This window comes from Bos mutus, chromosome 13 (genome assembly GCF_027580195.1).
Source record: "Bos mutus isolate GX-2022 chromosome 13, NWIPB_WYAK_1.1, whole genome shotgun sequence".
NCBI classification, from domain to species: Eukaryota; Metazoa; Chordata; class Mammalia; order Artiodactyla; family Bovidae; genus Bos; species Bos mutus.
The window spans coordinates 45,706,162-45,727,343 of NC_091629.1; the positions used below are offsets into that span (position 1 = coordinate 45,706,162).

The window sequence follows — 21,182 nt, forward strand, 5'->3', positions numbered from 1 at the left end:
GCCGTGAAAAGCTATGAATTCGGTACCTAAAGGTTGGAAGTGTAGACGTCCTTCTGGTGAACAGGGCAGAAGATGGGGACACAGTGGAAAGCTGGCCAGTCAGATGACAGATCCTCTGAAGCACTGGGAGGCATCTGGGGTGGGAGTGGCTTTCAGGTGGAAACCCCTGGCCACCAGGGGGCAGTTAAGCTCACTCCTGAAAGCAGACGGGGAGGAGCGCCCCCTCACCCGCCAGCTGGAGAGCCTGCCTTCCTATCTGGAGGGCCTGCCTCTGGAGTCCTGCTCCTTTTCCCAGACCCTTCCGGGATCTCCGGCCACAGCCAGTTGAACACCCCGAGGAGCACCTCCTTCTTCCTTTTGAGGGTCTTCCTGATGGCAGGGTCATCACTGCATACCCCCTCAACTTCCAGTTCATCCAAGCCTTGAGATGGGTACTGCAATCCTACCCATTTCACAGATGGGAAAGCTAGGACTAGGTTACTTGACCAAAGACCAGGAATGGCGACCCAGGATACACACCTGGCTGACCACCCTCAGAACTGGAGCGTTAACTGAGCCATGGCTTCTCCACTCTGCTCTCCTTCCAGAGCCTTCTTCACATAGCAGCCAGAGGGCGCTTTGGGGTCGAAGTGGTATATCACTCCCTAACAACCTTCCTCTGGATCTCACTGCCCTCAGGATCAAATCCAGTACCCCTATCCCACCTCTCTAGCGTCATATTGACCCAGGAGCCCCCAGACACACCAACTTTCCTTCAGTCTGAAGAGAATTCTTGCTTGTCCTAGCATTTGCTTCTTCAGCAGGACCACTCTTCCTGCCTCCTCGCTTCTTTTGGAGAACTCTTACAGACTTGAAGGCTCTGGTTCTGGTATCATTTCCTCCAGGGAGCCCTCCCTGACTCCCAGACAAGCTCAGGTTCCATATTACATGCTGTTAGAGCATTCACTGTGAACTTCTTGGCCTCAGATGGGTGCTTCACTTCGGGATTATAATGGTGTCACTATTTCAAAACCTGGAATCACCCATGGTTCCTTTCTCTCTAGAGCTCTCCAATCCATCAGCTGATCTTCTGGGATTATCTTTAAAATGTTATCTGACCCCTTCTTATCTCCTTCCCCACTAGGTCTTTCGTGTCTTGCCATGCTTCCTCAGAGTCATTCTGTTTCCACCTTTGCCCTGCAACAGTCAGAGCCATCCTTATATTCATCTCCCTGTCTCCCCGACCAGAATGGAAGGTCCATAAAGGAAAGGGCTTCTCGGCAGAATTCCCGGTGCCTAGGGCTGGGATCGGAGAAGGCAATGGCACCCCACTCCAGTACTCTCGTCTGGAGAATCCCATGGACGGACAAGCCTGGTAGGCTGCAGCCATGGGGTTGCTAAGAGTCAGACACAACTGAGCAACTTCACTTTCACTTTTCTCTTTCATGCATTGGAGAAGGAAATGGCAACCCACTCCAGTGTTCTTGCCTGGAGAATCCCAGGGACAGAGGAGCCTGGTGGGCTGCCATCTATGGGGTCACACAGAGTCGGACACGACTGACACAACTTAGCAGCAGCAGCAGCAGGGCTGGGATTGCCTGGTGCCTGAGATAGAGAATCTGCCTACAATGCAGGAGATGTGGGTTCAATCCCTGGGTCAGGAAGATCCCCTGGAGAAGAGAATGGCAACCCACTCCAGTATTCTTGCCTGGAGAATTCCATGGACGAGAAGCCTGGCGGGCTATAGTCCATGAAGTTGTAAAGAGTTGGACAAAACTGAGTGAGACTAACACTTTCACTTTCATTCAGGACTGTGCCTACACAGAGCAGGGCCCAGTAAACACTTGCCAGGTGGCCACTTGACTGTTCCTCCCACTAGAATATCAACTCCTGAGGGCAGGAACTGTGTCTGTCATGTTCACACATAGTCAGTGCCCAGCACATAGCAGGTGCTCAAAAAAACCCAGTGCACAGGTGGAGAAATTCAGGACCAGATAGAGGAAGAAGTGACTTGTCCAAGGTTAGGGCAGCAGAGTCAGCACAGGTACCCAGCTCTCCTGCACCTCTTCTGCTAGCCAAGCGTCCCCTCCCAGAGCACACAAGAGCCCAGGCCCTTTGCTCACGAAGAACACATTTTATTACTGAACTGCACCTTTACTTTCACACAGACTATTTCAAAGAGCTGGAAAAAGTGTGGGCTGGGGGTTGGGGGAGGGACAGGTGCCTCTCAGGAGCCAGGACCCCCGGCTGGCTTCCCCAGACCAGGGCGGGGGGTGGGGTGGGGTGGGGGTGCAGGGAGCATCAGGCTGTTCGATCTCCGGGCACCAGCTCTCCACGTGCACACGCACTGCAAGCCAGCAGCTCCTCACACATAAATACAGACACGCTTAACAAAAATAGTATATCATCTTCACAAGGAATAAAAACTAGTTTCAAATATGTACAGCAGAGAGCCCGGGGTGGCCAGGGCTAGGCCTGGACCCCCAGGGATGAGACAGGCCGTGGGTGGAGCAGAGGAGAGAGAGGGAGGTCAGAAGAGCTCCTGGCCAGGCCATCCTGACCTTGGCAGCCCGGCTGCTCAGGCTGAATGGGGGTGGGGTACCAATTGTTCAGGCCAGGCAGGGCTGGCCCCTCCGGCCAGTCCCAGCTCCACCCCACGCACAAGGCTCTCCTTCCTGCCCTTCCTGCCTGAGGTAGGAAGACCCTAGGGCTCCCACAGCTGCTCCCTGTAGCTCCCCCTCACCTCTGGACCATGGCCCCTGAACCCCATGGGCAGCAGCCCAAGGCAAAGACGCCACAGGCTCATCTTCTTGCAGGAAGTGAGGCAGCTGAGGCCATGAACGGCTCTGCGGCACCTATCTCAAGCCCAGTTGGTCCCTCAGTCATGGTCATGGAGCCAGGGAAGGGGAAGAACTGGGGTGGTGCTAAACTGCAAGGCCACCCCAGCTTTGGCATGGGGTGCTTCCTACAGCTACAGTCCCTCCATCTCGGGTGAGGCCGGCCTCTAGCCAGAGACCTCCAGAGGACACTGGGATTGGGGGGAGGGACTTTGGCCAGGTCAGAGAGGGGGAGGGGGTCCTGGTCCTTATTTCTTTATCCCAAGCATCCTGAATCCCTAATTAGTCAGAAGTGGGTCCTAAGTGGCTCTTGGAGGGTGGGGATGAATGGACGGGGGGCCCAGGGCCGGGAGGAGGGAGGAGACAGGAAATGATCAATTCTGAGGCCACAGACATCAAAATGAAGGCAATCTATTGTCTCTCTTTCTGGGGAAAAGGGTCAGAAAACTTTCCAGCTCCCTGGCAAGAAAGCATGCTCAGGGACCCCAAATGCGGAAGGGGACCCACCAATCGGGTGGGGCACTCCGGCCCCCAGTCACAACCCCCGACACCTGTTAGCTTCCACCGGGGCAGGTTCTAGGGAATTTTGTGGGTTTTGATGCCACGACAATTGAGGAAGGTGGCTCTCACAGAAGCATGTAAATTCTAGAAAACTAATTGCGGGGGACCAGGTCTAGGCCCAACCCTGTGATGTGTGGGTGGCTGTGGGCTCCATGGAGTGGTTCTCCTGGTGGCAATGGTGGCTGGACGGAGAGATGTGGTGGGGGCAGGACGGGGGTGTGTGGGTGAGTTGGTGGTCAGTGTCTGGTCATTTCCGACTGAAGAGCGAGCCCAGCAGAACCACACCAGCCACAGTCATGCCCGTCAGGAACCAGCGGTTGAAGCGCTCCTGGCCCTTCCGGCTCTCGGCTGCTGCATTGTTCCCGTAGAGTTCCACAAAAGTGTCCTGCCGGGAGACAGAAGAGAAGGGAACTGTGTGAGTTCTCAAACAGGAATGTGGCTGGGACAAAGCGGGTGGTCGGCGTGTGATGACCTTGCTGAGCTGAAAAACTGCAGCTGTCCATGCCCCCTTTAGGCCAGATAAAGGGTTAAGGGCGGCTCTTCCTCCTGACCCCCAGCTGGGGATAACCAACCCATTTTACTGCTGAGAAAACAGGTGCAAAGTGGGGGTAGAGTTCTGTCCAAGGTCAGCCAGCTAGGAAGTGGTCCTTCAGAACCTGATGGGAAAGAGATGGGCAGGGAACTGAGGGAGGCCAAGGGGCTGGAGCAGGAGAGGAGGAGAGGGGAGGAGATGAGCCTGAAGGGGTGAGTGAGAGCTGGACCACTGTGGTCTGGAAGCTTGGAGGAAGCGGGAGTTGAGCCTGAGGGCAGTGCAGAACTCCAGGCCTCAGCCTTTCCACTGCTGCAAAGGAGGGAGAGAGGGAGGAAGGGGGAGAAAAGAGACAGGGGAAACTCCAGAGTGATTCCGGGGCAGGGCAGGTCTGGAGGAAGCCTCTGACCAGGGCAGGCTGATGGGTGGGCAGAGCAGGGTGGAACAGAGAGGGCAACAGCAGTGCAGGACTGGGATGGGGTCCATGAGACCCTGTCCCCCACCCCAGGGGGCATGACCCGGGGCCCAGGAGGAGGTGAGCAACAGTCCTCTGCCCTGAAGCTAGTCAGGAGGGAAGCACATGATACCACAAAGGAGGGGCTGCGGGCTGAATGACCCAACCTAGGGTGGAACCAATCTGTGGGGCAGGCGGAGGGGAGCTTGGAGCACCCTTTAAGGAGGGCGCCTTGCACCCCATTTGTCCTTTAATCCTCTCAACAATGCTGCAGTGTGGGCTGTCTCTCCCTACTGGCAGACCAGGAAGCCCAGCCTCTGAGTGCAGAGGAACTTGATCAGGTCACCCAGCTTTGTGGAGGAGCCGGAATCTAAAGCTGGTGTCTGGCATCTAGGATCAGTGTGCTTCGACTCCCCCGGGAGGGAACAGACCACTGGCTGGTTCCAGAGACTGTGTTCTTGCTTCTCCACCATGAACTCACACTGTGGGCCCACACGCTACCTGGGCCAGAGTGGCTGAGCTGTGGGGTGGCCCCCTCAGACCATGCCTGCCATTTCTGGTTGTCTCCACGTCCCACCCAGACAGTTTGCTCACTATGATATGTGCCAGCCCCTACTTCTAGTCTTGACGACACCCCCTCACTCCATGCCAAGATTTTTTAAAACACAGGTCAGAGTGTGGCACACCCACAGCTTTTCCTCGGACTTAGAATGCCAGTGTCATGTCCGTTCATGTCCCTGGTACCCAGCAGAGGGTCATACAAACTGAACTGACAACCTGACTCAAAGAATCCTCTATACTTATTAAGCCATTAAGGAGGCAGCAGTGATGTGTGAGCCAGAGCAGAGTCCTTCTAGAAAGGGGAAAAGGCATTGGGAAGGGAAGGCAGGCAGGTGGGGAAAACCCCACCACTGAGCCCCTGTCACTCCATGCTCTCAAGCTCTCCAAGGCTCCCCATCACACACAGAATCGAGTCTTCACCAAGGCCAGTGAGGCCCAGTAGGCCCCAGCCCCTCCACACTGCACACTCTACTCTAGTTGACTGGGCTGTTGCTGCAACATCTGCTGAGCGCAGCACCTACTGCCCTTGTGGCCTGGAGCACTCGACCCCAGGCTCCCTCATTTCACTCCTAACTCTGTTCAAATGCCATCTCCTCAGGGACACCTTCCCTGGCCACCTTGTCTAATATGGTACCCCCTACCCTGATCTCTTGCTACCTATCCCCTCAACTTGCTCTATTTTTCTTCTTAGCACTTTCTGGAAGCAGAGCCTGCTCTTTTGGGTCTTTGTTTTGATTGATCTCCTGCAGTAGTCATGGTTTGACGAGGCATAGAGGCTGTCCTGTTTCTATATGTCCAGAACCCAAAACAGTGTCTGGCACAGAGTCAGTGATCAATAAATACATGAGGAGAACAAAGGTTTTACATGCCTCCTAAGTTCCAGACACTGTCATCCCCTTCACCTTCATCAGAATCCTCAGATGTAGCAATCTGAGCCCCATGTCACAGATGAAACAACTGAGGTAGACAGTCGGACAGACCTTGCCTGGGGTCACTCAGTTAACAGGGGGCAGAGCCAGGATCAAAGCCCAGGACTGCCTGGTCCCAACCTGGGTGCTGCTGTGAAAGTGAAAGTCGCTCTGCGACCCCATGGGCTATGCACAGTCCATGGAATTCTCTAGGCCAGAATACTGGAGTGGGTAGCCTTTCCCTTCTCCAGGGGATCTGCCCAACCCAGGTCTCCTGCATTGCAGGGGAATTCTTTACCAGCTGAGCCACAGGGGGTGCTGCTACAGCAGGACTATTCCCTATGTGGGGCCTGGGGTAGAGGGGGCCTTGGGCCTGGGAAGAGAAGGGCAGTGGCAGCAGCCAGAGTCCTTAATCTTTGGCCTTCATCCTGCTTAGCCTCCATGGGTTTCTTGTTGGACCAGAAAATTCTTACAAGAACTGAAATTTTTCTGGTCGTAAGCGAAGGAGGCCCCAGTTTAAGTCACAAAAAAGACTGATCTGTGATGAGGGAGTCCTGGGCCGTGAGGCGCATGGGAGAGGGAGCCATGGCCAGAAATTATCCCAAGGGGCCAAATGTCCCACAAGAAACCAGGGACACTGGGCTGCAGCCAAAGTGGGAGAGGCCTCCCTCGATGGGAACTTTCCTGAAGTAGAGGGCTGGCAGCCACAGGAAATTTTCGGCTCTGGGCTGAGCTGGAATAAACAGGCCCCGTTCCTGCAAGGGCACAAAGCACTCACTGTCCAGGAACAGTCATTCCAGGGTGGAGGGAACATTCTCCTGTGGGTGCCACGGAGACAAGTCTCTGATCGGCCCAGCCCCCACCGTGCATTAACGCGCTTGGACAATCTTCATCTCCATTTCAGAAGCTCCTCCTAGGGAGGGGGAGAGGATCCTGGGGATTGCTTTCACAGAGAGAGCAGGAGCAAAACGGGGTGTGCTGTTCCAGGGCGGGTGCCGGGGAGGCAGCGGTGAGGGTATATTTAGCCCACGGTTCACACGACACACTTGGAAACAAACACAGCCATTTTCTCGGCAGGCGGCTGCTCTGGGTAAACAAACAGGATTGCGGAGCTGCCCTGGTCTGGAAAAGCAGAGATAAGCCCCCACTGCTGCTCAGTGGCTCCCACTGGTTTGAGCCAGAGCTGCCGTGGTAGACAGGGGGTCAGATGTAAGGTGGGCAGCAGGGAGGTCAGCCTCTGATGTCCCAGAGGCTTTCAGGAGACCCAGCCTAAGGGACTGTGTGCATTCTCAGTGTGGGGCAGGGCAAAATGGGGTGAGCTTCTCTTTGCAGCTGTGATCGCTACCATGGGATCCACGTAGGGCTTTTCAGGACCACTGGGGACAGGGGTGGCTAATGACCTCCATGGGAGAACCATGGATTCCTAGGCTAGAGACTCGCCAGTCAACAAGGCCCACCTACTCACCCACTCTACAGTTTCAAAGAGCCAGTCTGTGGGAGAGCTTGGGCTCTATCATCTAGCATTGGGGCCCTTCAGAGTGATTAGACAAGAACCAGGGTCCCCAGGACAAGTAAGGCTGGGACCACTTTCAAGGTCCTACCTCCATCAGTCCCGGCCACCCGCGTGGGATGGCCACAGCCCCACAGCCCAGAGTGCTTCAGGCCCCTGAGCCTGCCAGCTCTGAGCCCTCTAACTGGTAACCCTCCCCACCTCCGCCTTAGTCAGCCAACCCTACCCAGCTTATGTGACCACTTTGGAGTTCTGTCTTCCAAGACTTTCCTACTTATCCTTCCTTCAACTCCAGCAGGAACATCTCCTTTGTACTCCCAGAGATTTTGGACCTTCGTTCATACCGTAACTACTCGGTGTCTACCATGCCCTGGGCCCAGTACTGAACAGGACAAATAAGGTCCCTGCTCTCACAGAGCTTATGTTCTAGTCCATGCATTCTCCATGGGGGTGGGGTGAAGACATAGCATAGAAAGAGATACACAGCACAGCTGTGGTATTCAAACTTATGCCAGAGCAATTAAGATAAACATGTCTAAAAACTAAAAAGACTCCTTAGTAGGGAGTGGTGAGGAGAAAGTAAGGTTGAGAAACACAGTCCTAGAGAGAAGCAAAAAGAATAAGAAGCAAGACAATTTCAGATATGATGGGGTTTTGAAGAGAGTAAATCCTAGGCAGGTGGTAAAGAACACCAGTGGACTGACACAGGTGGAGTGGTCAGAGAAGGTCTCTCTGGGGGAGGGTGGGGAGTCTAAACTGAGTCCTGAATAACTAGGTGGCAGTGGCCAAGGGAGGATCAAAAATCTTGGGTGATGAGATTTCCCTGGTGGGCCAGTGGCTAAGTCTGCAGTCCCGACACAGGGGGCCCAGGTTTGATCCCTGTTTGGGGAACTAGATCCCACATGCCACAACTAAGAGCCAGTGAAGCCAAATGCAAAGAAAAAAACAAACAAACAAACAAACAAACTCTTGGGTGAAAAAGAGCACGTTCCAGCAGAAGTACCAAGTGCCAATACCCTGAGGTGAGAAGGAGAGGCAGCAGCGTCCCCAGGTTGAGGCTGTCTGTATGGTGGTCTCGCCTGTCAGTCCGGGGACTCGGTACAGGCAGGGATCAAGACTGACGTGTCTGAAGCCAGGGGCTCATCCAGACAGGCACAGACTGGCTTCAGCTAGATCTCTGCCCAGAGAAAGTCAACTGCACGATGAAGGTTACCTTGCAGCCACCTGCAATCCTGCAGAAGTCAGGAGAAAGGCTGGCACAGCATTGTCCTTGGGCAGCGGTCCAAGTGCCAGTGGACCACCTGCCTTGCCAGGGACTGGAGCGCACTTCCTGCTTGAACCCAGTCAGTTCTCCACTATTCACCCTTCCCTCTCACCTCCCCCATCTCCATGCTTCTGAGAGGCGTGGCTTTGAGCAGGTTACTTAGCTTCTTGAGCCATAGTGTCCTCGACTTTCTAAATAACAGTATAATATCCGGGACATCCCTGGTGGTGCAGTGGATAGAAATCCGCCTGCCAATGCAGGGGACATGGGTTTGCTCCCTGGTCTGGGAATATCCCACATGCCGTGGAGCAACTAAGCCCGTGCGCCACAACTACTGAACCTGTGCTCTAGAGCCTGGGAGCCGCAACCACTGGAGCCCGTGACCCAGGAGTCCTGTGGTGGCTTCCCCTGTGCTCTGCAACAGGGGAAGCCACCACAATGAGAAGCCCATACACTGCGACTAGAGAGCAGGCCTAGATCACCACAGACAGAGAAAGTCTAAGAAAAAGCAACGAAGACCCAGTGCAGCCAAAAAGGAAAAAACCAAAACACATAATATGTTATGATGGCATATTCCTTTGTATCACAGAAGTGAATGTTTTGCCTGCTCTAGGCACTGAGCTGAAGCACTTTACTCCAAGGAGGGCTTATTCCCGGGGCACATGCACAGTCACGTTCGCGAGTGAGTGTTTTTGGTCCTGTCTCCCCAACTAGACTGTGTGTGGTTTTTGTCACTTGTACCTCAAGAAGCTGGTGCTGTACCTAGAACACAGCAGGTGCTGTTCTAGATGAATCCATTTGAGATGAACAAATGACTACGTCCAGTCAGCCCTCAGAACATTTTTATCGGAGCCTCATTCTACAGATGTCAAGATGGCAGCTTCAGTGTTCTCCCATAGTCTCTGTCCAGCAAGCGGGAGGACTGGGATTTGTCTGAGTTCTGGCCTCTTGCTCATGCTGAGGTCCAATCCTGCCATCTTGGGTCCCTGCTGTCTCCACCCACAGAGAATTAGGCTCCTCAGCTGGCGGCAGCAGCAGCTGACATTTCCAGAGCACTTACCTTGCAAGACCCTCTCCTTGGTCCTTTCTATGGATTGGTTCTTTAAACTGTCTCTATGCTCTGTGGGCCAGTGGGTTCTACTGTTAACCTGCTATACAGCTGATAGACCCGAGACCCACAGATAATGTGCGACTTGCCCAAGGTCACACAATGGTCTGGTGACATGACTGGGTTGCCTGCACCAACAATCTGGCTCCAGTGCCTTTGCTCCTAACCTCTACCCAGGACTCTGCTCACTTACAAAAGGACAACTGTTCTCAAGGCCCTATCATGGGCCAGGTGCATGCACTATTACTGAAGGAGGGCCTCACTCTAAGCTCAGGTAGGCTGAGGCTCAGAGATACTGAGAGACCTGTCTCAAGTGGGTAACTGAAGAACCAGTTCATATTCTGGGGCCAGGCCTATAGCCCTGGGTCCCTCTTGGAGGAGGAAGGTGGCCTGAAGCACCAGCTGAATGAATGAGTTCTGGCCCCAGGCCAGCTGAGGGGAACTGGGTGCCACAGGAAAAGGATGTGACGAAGGCCAGGAGAGAAAGTGAAACCCTTCCGTCCTGGCTTTAGCGGAGAACAAGCACCGCTGCCAGACGGGCCCTTCCTTCCTCTAGTGTGACTCTGGAGAGCCCAGGCCCACTGCTTCCTTCCTGCTTGGTTATTTCTGGAAAGAGGTAGGTGGAGAAGAGGAAGGGGCTCCTAGCAGCCCAGGGAAAGTGCCACGAACATCAAGAATGTACCTGACCCGGCCTCATCAAAGCCCTGCACAGGCAGGCCATGAGTCACTTTCTGCTCTTGGACTCAGTTTCCCTGAGGGAGAGGCTGACAAATGCCAACTAAATAGACAAATGAGGCCTTGCTAGGAGATCTCACAGAGATGGCAGGCAAGTGGGCAGTGGGGCAAACGAAGAGGCCTTATCACTCGCTCAGCAGGGAGCTGCAGGCGGAGACTCGGAAGAAGCGAGGTTTGTGGTTGGAATCCACTTCCCTTGGCTTTCCTAGGGGGGTGGGAGGCGGAGGGCAGGGGTTGTGTGTGGGGTTCAGCAAAATGAGAGGAACACAGCCTCTCTCCTCCACCCTGGGGACCACAGGCCTGGATGCAGGCAACTCAGAGAGGTGACTCCATGGGGCAGGGACAAAGAGATGGGTGGCTAGACAGCTGGGCTGACACCTCAGCTGAGTCAGCCCAGCTGGTGGGTGGCACAGCGGGCCTCTCTACTTCTGAACCTCAGTTTCTCCTGCTTTGACCTCACAGGCAGTGATGGTGAGAAAAGGGGATGAAAGCACTGGTAAAGCAAAGTGACCTTGGTGTTATGGTGGAAGAGGGTGGCATGCGGAGCCCAAGCCATTTGGGCTGTCAGGGCTATTCGGAGGCATCCTCACAGCAAACTTCTTGGTAATCTTTCTTTAAGTCTGCCCTTGTCAGCTGCCAGCCTCTCCGGCCCCCCGCGCCCCCCCCCGCCCCGCCTCCTCCCCCTCCATTAGTTCTAAGAAGCTAAGCCTGATAGATGTGCTCATTTCTCAGAAAAGGAAGTGGTTGTGCCGGGAGGAGATAACACCTCCGCTAGGGAATTGAGAAAGCTATCAGGCCCAGCAGTGTAGCGCAGGCTCTCCACCACCTCAGCTCAGAAGCGGGGTACCAGTCTTGGAGGAAGAGAGAGGTAATTCAGAAAAGCATTTACTGGGGGCACAGATGCTCATTTAGGGGCTCTCAATCTCCTTCCCAGGGAGTGATAGCTGAGATTTACTGAGCACTTACCAAGCACCAGGCATGGTGCTAAGAGCTTCGTTGTGTATGTAAATTCACCGAATCCTTATAAGAACCCCATGAAGTAAGTGCTATCATTACTCACCATGTTACAGATGAGGAAACAGGCACGGAGAGGTCAAGTGACCTCCCAAGGCCATCCAGTTCATAAATGGCAGAGCAGGGATCTGAATCCAGGCAGTCTGGCTCCAGAGCCCAAAGGCTTAATGGCTCCTGGGCAGCTGCTACCTGCTCATATGCATTCATTCCCTGGAAATCTGAAACTCCCCTCATCTCAATCTTATTTTACCCTTGGTAACTAACTCCCTATTCACTTTTTTCTAGGTATTTTTATTTATTACTTATTTTATTTTTGGTTGCTCTGGGTCTTCACTGCTGTGTTCAGGCTTTCTCTAGTTGCAGAGAGTGGGGCTACTCTAGTTGCGGTGCACAGTTTTCTTACTGCAGTGGCTTCTCTTGCTGCGAAGCATAGGCTCTAGGTGCGTGGGCTTTAGGTGTTGTGGCACACAGCTCAGTAGTTGTGGCTCATGGGCTCCAGGGTATGCAGGCTTCAGTATGAACTCCCTATCTTTCATGAGTAGATGGCCACAGCCTTTCGTTCTTCTCCCAGTGTCCAGGGTGAGAAGGACCAAGGCTCAGCCTCGAAACAGAATCAGAAACTCAAAAGTGACCTTAAAAGATGCCCAAGCAACCTTCCATGTGATGCTCAAGCTCAGCCCTAACATCCTCACTTCCCAGTTGAGGTTCAGAAAGATGGAGAACAAATCTATAGATTCAGTGCAATCCCTACCAAAATATTAATGTCATTTTCCACAGAATTAGAACAAATAATCATAAAAGTTGTATGGAAATACAAAAGACCTCCAATAGCCAAAATAATCTTGAGAAAAAAGAAGAAAGCTTAGAAGCATCATGCTCTCTGATCTGAAACTATACTACAAAGCTACAGTAATCAAAACAGGTTGGTACCAGCAGAAAAAACAGAAACATAGATGAGTGGAACAGAGAGACCAGAAGTGAACCCACACTTACACAGACAGCTACACGCAAAAGACTCAAACTGGACACTTCTCTCACACCATGCACAAAGATAAATTTTAAATGGATTAAAGGCTTAAATTAAGACCCCAAACCATAAAATTCCTAGAAGAAAACACAGGCAGTATGTTCTTTGATTTGTAATACGATATTTTTTGGATACATCTCCAGAGGCAAAAGAAACAAAAGAAAAAATAAACAAATGTGACCACATTAGACTAAAAAGCTTTTGCATGGAGAAGGAAACTATCAACAAAGCTAAAAGGCCACCTACTAAAAGGCAGAAGGTGCCTTTTAGAAGCTAAAAGGCAGAAGATATCTGCAAATGATATAGCCGATAATGGGTTAATATCCAACATATACATAGAATTCATACAATGCAACATCAAAAAAACAAATAACCAGATTACAAAATGGGCAGAGGATCTGAACAGACATTTTTCCAAGGAAGCCATACGGATAGCCAACAGGTACATGAAAAGATGCTCAACATCAAGAAACATTAGGAAAAGGCAAATCAAAACCACAATCGGCTAACACCTCACACCTGTCAGAATGGCTGTTATCAAAAAGACAACAAATAACAATCACTGATGGGGATGTGGAAAAAAGGGAATCCTCATGTATTATTGGTGGGAATGTAAATTGGTGCAACCATTATGGAATGGAAACAGCATGGAGATTCCTTAGAAAATTAAAAATAGAACTACTATATGATCTAGCCTGCCTGCTAATGCAGGGGATGCAAGTTCGATCTCTGGGTCAGGAAGATCCCCGAGAGAAGGGATCTTGGCAACCCACTCCAGTATTCTCACCTGTAAAATCCCATGGACAGAGGAGCCTGGTGGGCTACATTCCATGGGGTCACAAAGAGTTGGACATGATTAAGCGTGCGCACGGACACACACATACCACAGAATCTAGCAATATCACTCTCTGTATATTTACGTGAAGAAAACAAACACGCTAATTAGAAAACATAAAGGCACCTCTATGTTCACTGAAGCATTATTTGCAACAGCCAAGATACAGAAACAACCTAAGTGCCCATCAACAGATGAATGGATAAAGAAAATATAATACAAATATACAACACTAAATACTAGCCATTAAAAAGGATGAAATCTTGCCATGTGTGACAACATGGAGGGACCTAGAGAGTATTATGCTTAGTGAAATAAGTCAGACAGAGAAAGACAAACACAGTATGGTTTCACTTATATGTGGACTCTAATTCAAAACAAACAAACAAAAACAGAGATACAGATACAGAGAACAAACAGGTGTTTAACAGAGGGAGAGGGGTAGGGACTGGAAAGAAATAGGTGAGGGAGATGAAGAGACATAAACTTTCAGTTGCAAAATATATGAGTCTTCATGAGTATGAAATGTACAGTGTGGGGAACATAGTCAATAATTATGTAACATCTTTGTATGGTGACTTACCTTAACTACACGTATTGTGGTGATCAGTTTGCACTGTATAGAATTATTGAATCACTACGCTGTATAACAGGAACTAACATAATGTTGTAGGTCAATTATATTTAAAAAATCAAATAGGGACTTCCTTGGTGGTCCAGTGGCCAAGACTTCATGCTCCTAATGTGGAGGACTGGGGGGCTGGGGTTCAATCCCTAGTCAGGGAATTAGATCCCACATGCCACAACTAAAGATCCTGCGTACCCCAGTGCAGCCAAATAAATATTTTTTAAAAAAAGAAAGAAAAAGAGAGCAGATTTGTGGTTACCAGAGGCAGGGTTTGGGGGGATGGGAGGAGCGGGGAGGAAGAAAGTGGCCAAAAGGTAGAAACTTCCAGTTATAAATTGATACTAGGGATGTAATGTATGAAATAAATACAATTAACACTGCTGTATGTTATATATAAAAGGTTTTAAGAGAATATATCCTAAGAGTTCTCATAAGAAGAAAAATTTTTTTCTACTTGATTTTGTACCTCTATGAGATGACAGATTCTCCCTAAACTTCCTGTGGTCATCACTTCATGATGTACGGAAATCAAATCTTTATGCTGTAAACCTTAAACTTTTACAGTACGTATGTCAAATACATTTCAATAAAACTGAAAGGACAAAAAAAAAACAAAAGGAAAGCTGGAGCGCCCTGATTACACAGTAGGTCTGTTTCACTCCAGATGGTCCAGAACCATGGAGTTATCGACAGGGCATTGTCTGCTTACACACTTGCAGTAAAGAATCCGCCTGCCAATGCAGGAGACGCGGGTTCCATCCCTGGGTCAGGATGATGCCCTGGAGAAGGGAATGGCAACCGACTCCAGCATTCTTGCCTGGGAAACCCCATGGACAGAGGAGCCCGGCAGGCTACAGTCCATGGGGTCGCAAGAGTCGGATGAGACTTAGTGACTAAACAACAACACATACGCACTTGTGAGAAGGGGCTCCCTTCGTCCTGTGTGGATCATTTCATTTTTGAGCAGCTCTTTCGGAAAACTTTTCCCTTTGATCGGCTCTAATGGAAAACTTTGCCTCTTTCCCTCTACCGCCTGTCCTAGCTGGCCTTAGTTCCGGTTCTCTCTCCTCTGCTGCTCTCTTCCAACTCTCCCAAGGGCTAACCAAGAAGGTAACACGAGCTAGCAGAGAAAGGTTAAGGCCCTGAGCCAGGTCCTGCTGCTCTCTGAGTATCAGCTTCCTCATTTATAAAATAGGAGTGCTATCTAGATGAGGCCAAGGCTGGTGACAAGTTATCTTCTTTTTCTCCACCAAGGTGGGCTTCTACAGCAAAGAACAGGCAGGGACCCAATAAGTCTTGCAATTAGACTCAGATGTTTAGCTTTGGACCTCATTAATAATATGGGAATTAAAGATGTACTCATTTCACAAGAACATTGTGAAAATTCAATAGTAATTCATATAAAGGACTTAGAACTATATGTGACACCTAGTAGATTTGCAGTAATTTAAGTAATTATTACTGTTCTTATTATTAGACCAAGGCTCAACTTGAGTCTTAGACCTTTCTCCATGGTCTGCAGGGTTTCTTCAGCTTTGTCTAGGGCCAGGCTGCTTACTCCTCACACACCATGATCTGTTCAGCCTCAAGATCTTTGCTCACATTGGTCCCTATGCTGAGCTCTCTCCTACTTATCTCCTAGGGCTCAACCTGCAGGCCTTAAGGAGGCCTTCTGCTCTCCTGCTCCAAGTCTCCTTGAGCTCTCACCCATTTGCTGAGCTGCCCATTTCTGACCATGAGCTCTGTCTCCTAGGCTGAGAGCCTAGTTCTGGGCCCAGAGAAGGTGCTGATGAGTAGGCCGAGTGGTGGGAAGGAAAGAAGGCCAGTTCCCTCTCTCTCTTAAGCCCCACCTTCATCGCCTGCAAAAACTAGGAGGAGGCCCCAAGATACCAGGTGACTGGGCAGGTACCTGGGGCTCCCCAGACACCAAGTTCTCCCAGGCTCAGGAGAAAGTTCTGGAAAAGACATCTTCTGCACTGTGTTGACACAACAGGCAGGAGGGACTAGGGTAGCAATCTATAAGGAACAGAGGTTTGATCTCTGGGGCCAACCCCCTTCCTAATTCTCCTCTGCCTTCTGGGGTCTGCACCTCCAAGTACTCCACGGTCCAAAGCAGCCACTCTCTCCTCCCTTCTGCCCAGGGCTGCCCTACTCTGACACCATCAATGCTGCGTGCTGTGAAGTGCAATGGGCTGGGCGTCAGCAGGTGTGGGTTTTGTGTCCCAGCGCTGTCACTGGCTTGCTTGGGGGTGAGTCCATTCCGCTCTCTGGGATGCTGGGAAAGTCTGGGACTTTCCTCGTCTGTACAATGAAGGCGATCATCTCAAAGGGCTCTCATTAGTGCTGTAGCATGAAGAAGATGAAAATAACTCACACATGGGCAAATAACTGACTACCTGTGTTCTCTCTCAGGTGTATTTGAAAGATCCAGTCATTTAGTGTGGAAGGTGAGAGGCAACATTCTCTCCAAGAAGGACTTGTTGCCTCCACTTCAAAGCCTGCTGAGCCTTGCCGTCCAACCTGCAGATTCCAGGGCAAAGGGCATTGGGCATATCTATGACCAGGGTCAGCTCCTCAGAGGGCCAGATCTTGCCAGGCTCTGCCCCAGTGGCCTCAACCTCCTCACCCCAGCACCGCCTCCAACTAGTCCAGACAAGTCCGGGTATTTTCAGCCACCTTTATCTGATCGGAAATGTTTGGAATTCCACAGCAGAAGGCAACAGCTCTGGAGGACTTGGGGACAGAGCAAATCCCTGCAACCCCTCCCTGCCCCCCACCACATAAGAATGCTCTCACATACAGCGTGTGAAAGTTGTTCAGTCGCGTCCGACACTTTGCGACCCCATGGACTCCTCTGCCCATGGGATTCTCCAGGCAAGAATGCTGGAGTGGATAGCCATTCCCTTCTCCAGGGGATCTTCCCAAGCCAGGGATCAAATCCAGGTCTCCCACACTGCAGGCGGATTCTTTACTGTCTGAACCACCAGGGAAGCCCCTCGCGTACAGCCTTGTAACCAAAACCTCAGTGCTGAAGGCTCCCTCAGGCTGCAGCCTCCCTATTTCATCTTCATTGCAGCCCACCAGCCCCCTCAAGGTGCAGAATAGCAAGGTGCCTGAGACTGGTGTCAGGAAAGCTGGAGGATTCTGTAGCCATGATACTGAGGGAGGGGCCACCTGGAGGTTTGCTGTTCACAGTCAATGCCCACAGCACCAACAAACTGCAGAAGACCACCACCACCAGCATGTTCAACCTCTACTCTAAACAGACAGGAAACTGAGACCTGAGGAGGCAAAGGGACCCCCCTCCTCGCAAGGCCTCTTGACTCCTAGAGTCCAACAGTGTGGGTTCTAACACACACAAGTGTGGGTTCTAACCCCAGCTCTGTGACTGCCGGACCTGGGGCAAGATCCTTTATCTCTCCAAGCCCAGGGTACTGTCTACAAAGTGAGAATACTGCCATCACAGCCTTAGCAGCAAGGATTAAAAGGTCCATGGCAAGTGCTCAATAATTGTTAGCTGTTGTTTTTTATAGCTAAAAATGAATGTCCCCATTTGTGCTTCTCATATTGTAGTCTCATTACTTATAGCTACAAACAAATAACAACAACAACAAAACGCCCACAGCTCATACTGCCTTAGCCCCTACTTGAATTCTCAAAATCTTCCAAGTAGGTGTTGTCCCCATTTTACCAAAGAAGAAACTAAGACTCAGAGAGGTGAGGAAACTTTGTCTGAGATCTGGTTACCCAGTGAGGGTGTCTGACTCCACCGCACGTTAAGTCTGCCAGTGCAATAGGACAGATGCAGAAGGATGTGACTAAGCTCTTCCTTCCTTCCCCTCTTACCCACCCAGTGCCCACTACTTGCTGAGGATCTTGAGCCTTGGATCAGAGACCATTTTGAGGCCAGGGCAGAGGCATGTTCCTTGGTAGCCCCCCTGGGTTTCTTGGTGGCAAGAAGAGAAGTATGCAGATAGCTGCTCTGTGCTTCCCTATTGTCTCCTAACCCAGCCCCTGCAAGGCCAGTCCTTGAAGAGACCCCCTCCCTCCATCTGGTCATTATCTTGGAAACAAAAGCATGCCTAGTAGCTTTGGTGGAGCTGTTACCTGAGGTCCAAGATAGACCATGACCTCTTTGTGGGTTGACCTGTGGGGCTGTAGGAGGATTACCTACTTAGCTCTGGACACTCATTCATTTCACAAATCTTTATTAAGAGCCCACTGAATGCCAGGCACCATGTTAAATGCTAGAGATAAAACAGTGACTAAATTAGAAGAAAATTCCTACCTGTGTAAGTTTATAATTTAATGGGACAAGACAGGAAATAAATGTCAGATGGTGGTTAAGTGCTAAAAAGAAAACTAAATGAGAGAAGGGGTTAAAAAGAAACACTGAAGAGGGCAGAATTAAAACCTGGTCAGGGAAAGCTTCCTTAGGAGGTGACATCTGGTCAGAGTCCTGAATGAAGTGAGGAAACAGGCACTACAAGGATCTGAGGAAAGGCAGGGGAAGAGCAAGGGCCAGGCCCCGAGGCAGGAACACACTCAGGGCACTCCGAGAACAGGGAAGACCCCAGTGTGGCTGAAGCTGAGTGAATGAGGGGAGAATGACAGCGCGGGGTCTGGTAGTAGCCAAGGGTCAGAATGTGCAGGGCCTTGAAGGCCATTTAAAGACTTGAGCCTGTCCTTTGAGTGAACACTGCAGGGTTTTGAGCAGGGGAGAGACATGATCTGACTTTGATTTTAACAAAGGCCCTCCGGTTCCTGGGTAGAGACCTGCAGGCGTAAGGGACTGGTGATGACCTGATGCAGCCATCCGGGAAGAACATGAGGGTGGCTTAATCAGGATGGTGCCAGGGAAGCTGGAGAGAAGCAGTCAGATTCAGAATTTATTTCGTAACAGTAAAGCTGAAGGGATTTCCTAATGGATTGGATATGGACCACGCGAGTTGCTTGCTTCTCTGGCCCTGTTTCTCATCTACAAAAGGCAGGGTAAAAGGCCTTTGAGGATTTTTTTCCCAGCTTGATAACTACGCGAACCCTGTGGGAGGAAAAAAGAGATAAAACCACTTCTGCTGTCAAAGCCATTTGCTCACCTGACCTCTAGGCACATGCAGGATCATGGAGTAGCCAGACCCAGGTAGGGGTGGGCATAGCTTTATTGATAAGGGGAGGGGTGGGGCATCAGAGCTGTGCTATGTGTATCTAGGGCCTGCTAGGCAGAAAGTGCTCAGTGTGAGTGAATGAGGCAACGCTGGGAGGTCAGGATGTGTGCAAGAACGTTCCAGGTCCTTCTAAGTTAACAAAAGAAGCCTGGCCCAAGGGATTCCTCTCCCGGCTTTCCTTCTGCATCCATTACATGGGCTGAGTCTCAAGTTCCCGTTCTTCATGAATGGGAGACTTCGATATCTGAAATCACCAAAGTAGAATTTCAGGGCTGGAAGGAAGCAGAGACACGTCTGACCCCCTCTAAACACAATTTCAGCCATCACTGTTTGAGTTTTATTTATGTGTCATGATCATTATGAACATTTTCCTATCAATTGACTTGCTTTTTATTTTTATTTTCATTAGTGTTCACTCTTTTAAAAAATTTTTTAAATGGAGATAGTTGCTTCACAACATTGTGTTGGTTTCTGCCATGTATCAACATGAATTGGTCATAGGTTATACATATGTCCCCTCCCTCTTGAACCTCCCTCCCACCCCTCGACGTGGTCGCAAAGCACCGGTTTGAGCTCCCTGAGTCATACAGCAAATTCCCACTGCCTATCTGTTTTACATATGATAGTGTATTTGTTTCCATGCTACTCTGTCCATTCGTCCCACCCTCTCCTTCCCCCGCTGTATCCACAAGTTTGACTCATTTTTTAAAGTACTTTTTTCCGTACACACTTAGATGTACAGAAAAGTCTTAACCTACTCCCCAGCTTGTTCTTTCTGCATCTTTCCTCCTTTTACTGAATGATAGTGGTTTCATCTGTCCCGGTATGGAAGTCTGGAACACCTTGCAGTCATCCTTAAGTCTTCTCTAGCTCTGATCTGTCAGAAAATTCCTCTGAATATATATTCAAAATTTATCCAGAATTTCACCACTTCTTACCACCCCCACCGTCCAAACCAACATCATTTTTCTGCCTGTGTTGTTATAACCACATCCTTCCTGATTTCTCTGTTTCTTCCCTCTCTGGTCCTTCACACTGGAGCCAGCATAAGAGTCCTCTAAAGGCAGTAGGATCCGAACCTGTCTGCTTAAAACACTCCACTGCCTACCCTTCCCATATCACTCAGAGGAAAAGCCACTGTGTCTCACCAGGGCTTACACAAACCTCTGTCTTCTACCACCCTCCTTTGTGCCCTCTGTTCTAGCCACACTCATCTCTGGTCTTCCTCAAACATGCCAAGCACACCCTTCTTACCTTGGGGCTTCTGCACCTGTTCCCTCCGTCTAGAATGTTCTTACCACAGACTGTCACATGGTTTACTCCCTCAGGTCACGCAGATCTCTGCTCGCATGGCTCCTCCTCAGAGAAGCCTTTCCCAATCACTCTTTATTAAAACAAACAAATACCAAGTGTTACCTAGCCACTGTCCATCCCAACCACCATTCCCTGTCTCTTCTGAATGTAAAAACTCCATGAAGGCATATCTCCCAGTAGTTAGAATGGTGCCTGGCATAGGCAGACACTCAGTAAGTATTTGCTAAATGAAAAACTCGGATGAAAAGGCAACATATTATTATTGATATAAACAGAAAACTAATATCATTTGCCACAAATGACAATCAACATAAAATAAAAACACTATTAAAAATTTTTAATGTTTATTTGCATATCATCTGTAAGTTATCTTGAAGGTAATTGGTACCGATCCTGGTCCCACATCTTTATAAAGGAGATACATGAGGTCTCTGGTGGAGAAAGCTCAGGAAGAAATCAGCCAGTCAATTAGAGGCCAGTTCAGAGCAGCCACACAGGTGCCCTTTCCCTGGCTTGGAACCATGGCCCTGCCCTCCAGACTGCAGGCGAAGAGACTGAATCTTGGGATGGGCACAGCTAGGCTGGACCAATGGAGCCTATCTGAAGGGCCAGGAAAGCTCACCCCTTGCACAGGCACAGAACTGGCAGCTCTGCTGAAGAGAACAAAGGCCAAGCTAGAGGAGGCTCGTGGGGCTGCACCGTGGGGGACGGGCATGCATAAACCTGTAGGCAAGGTCCATGGAGACCAGACAG

General features: G+C 50.4%; 1 protein-coding gene across 4 annotated transcripts in view; it reads right to left on the reverse strand.

Moving 5' to 3' along the window:
- Positions 1-2,100: 2,100 nt before the first annotated feature.
- The window catches only part of BCL2L1 (BCL2 like 1), a 51,255-nt gene continuing 32,173 nt past the window's right edge, over positions 2,101-21,182 (reverse strand). For all 4 annotated transcript variants that reach the window (XM_070381543.1, XM_005887913.3, XM_070381542.1 and 1 more), the window contains exon 3: positions 2,101-3,762. In XM_070381543.1, the coding sequence (XP_070237644.1) occupies positions 3,625-3,762 (138 nt within the window). In that variant the 3' untranslated portion in view covers positions 2,101-3,624. The remainder of the gene's footprint in view (positions 3,763-21,182) is intronic.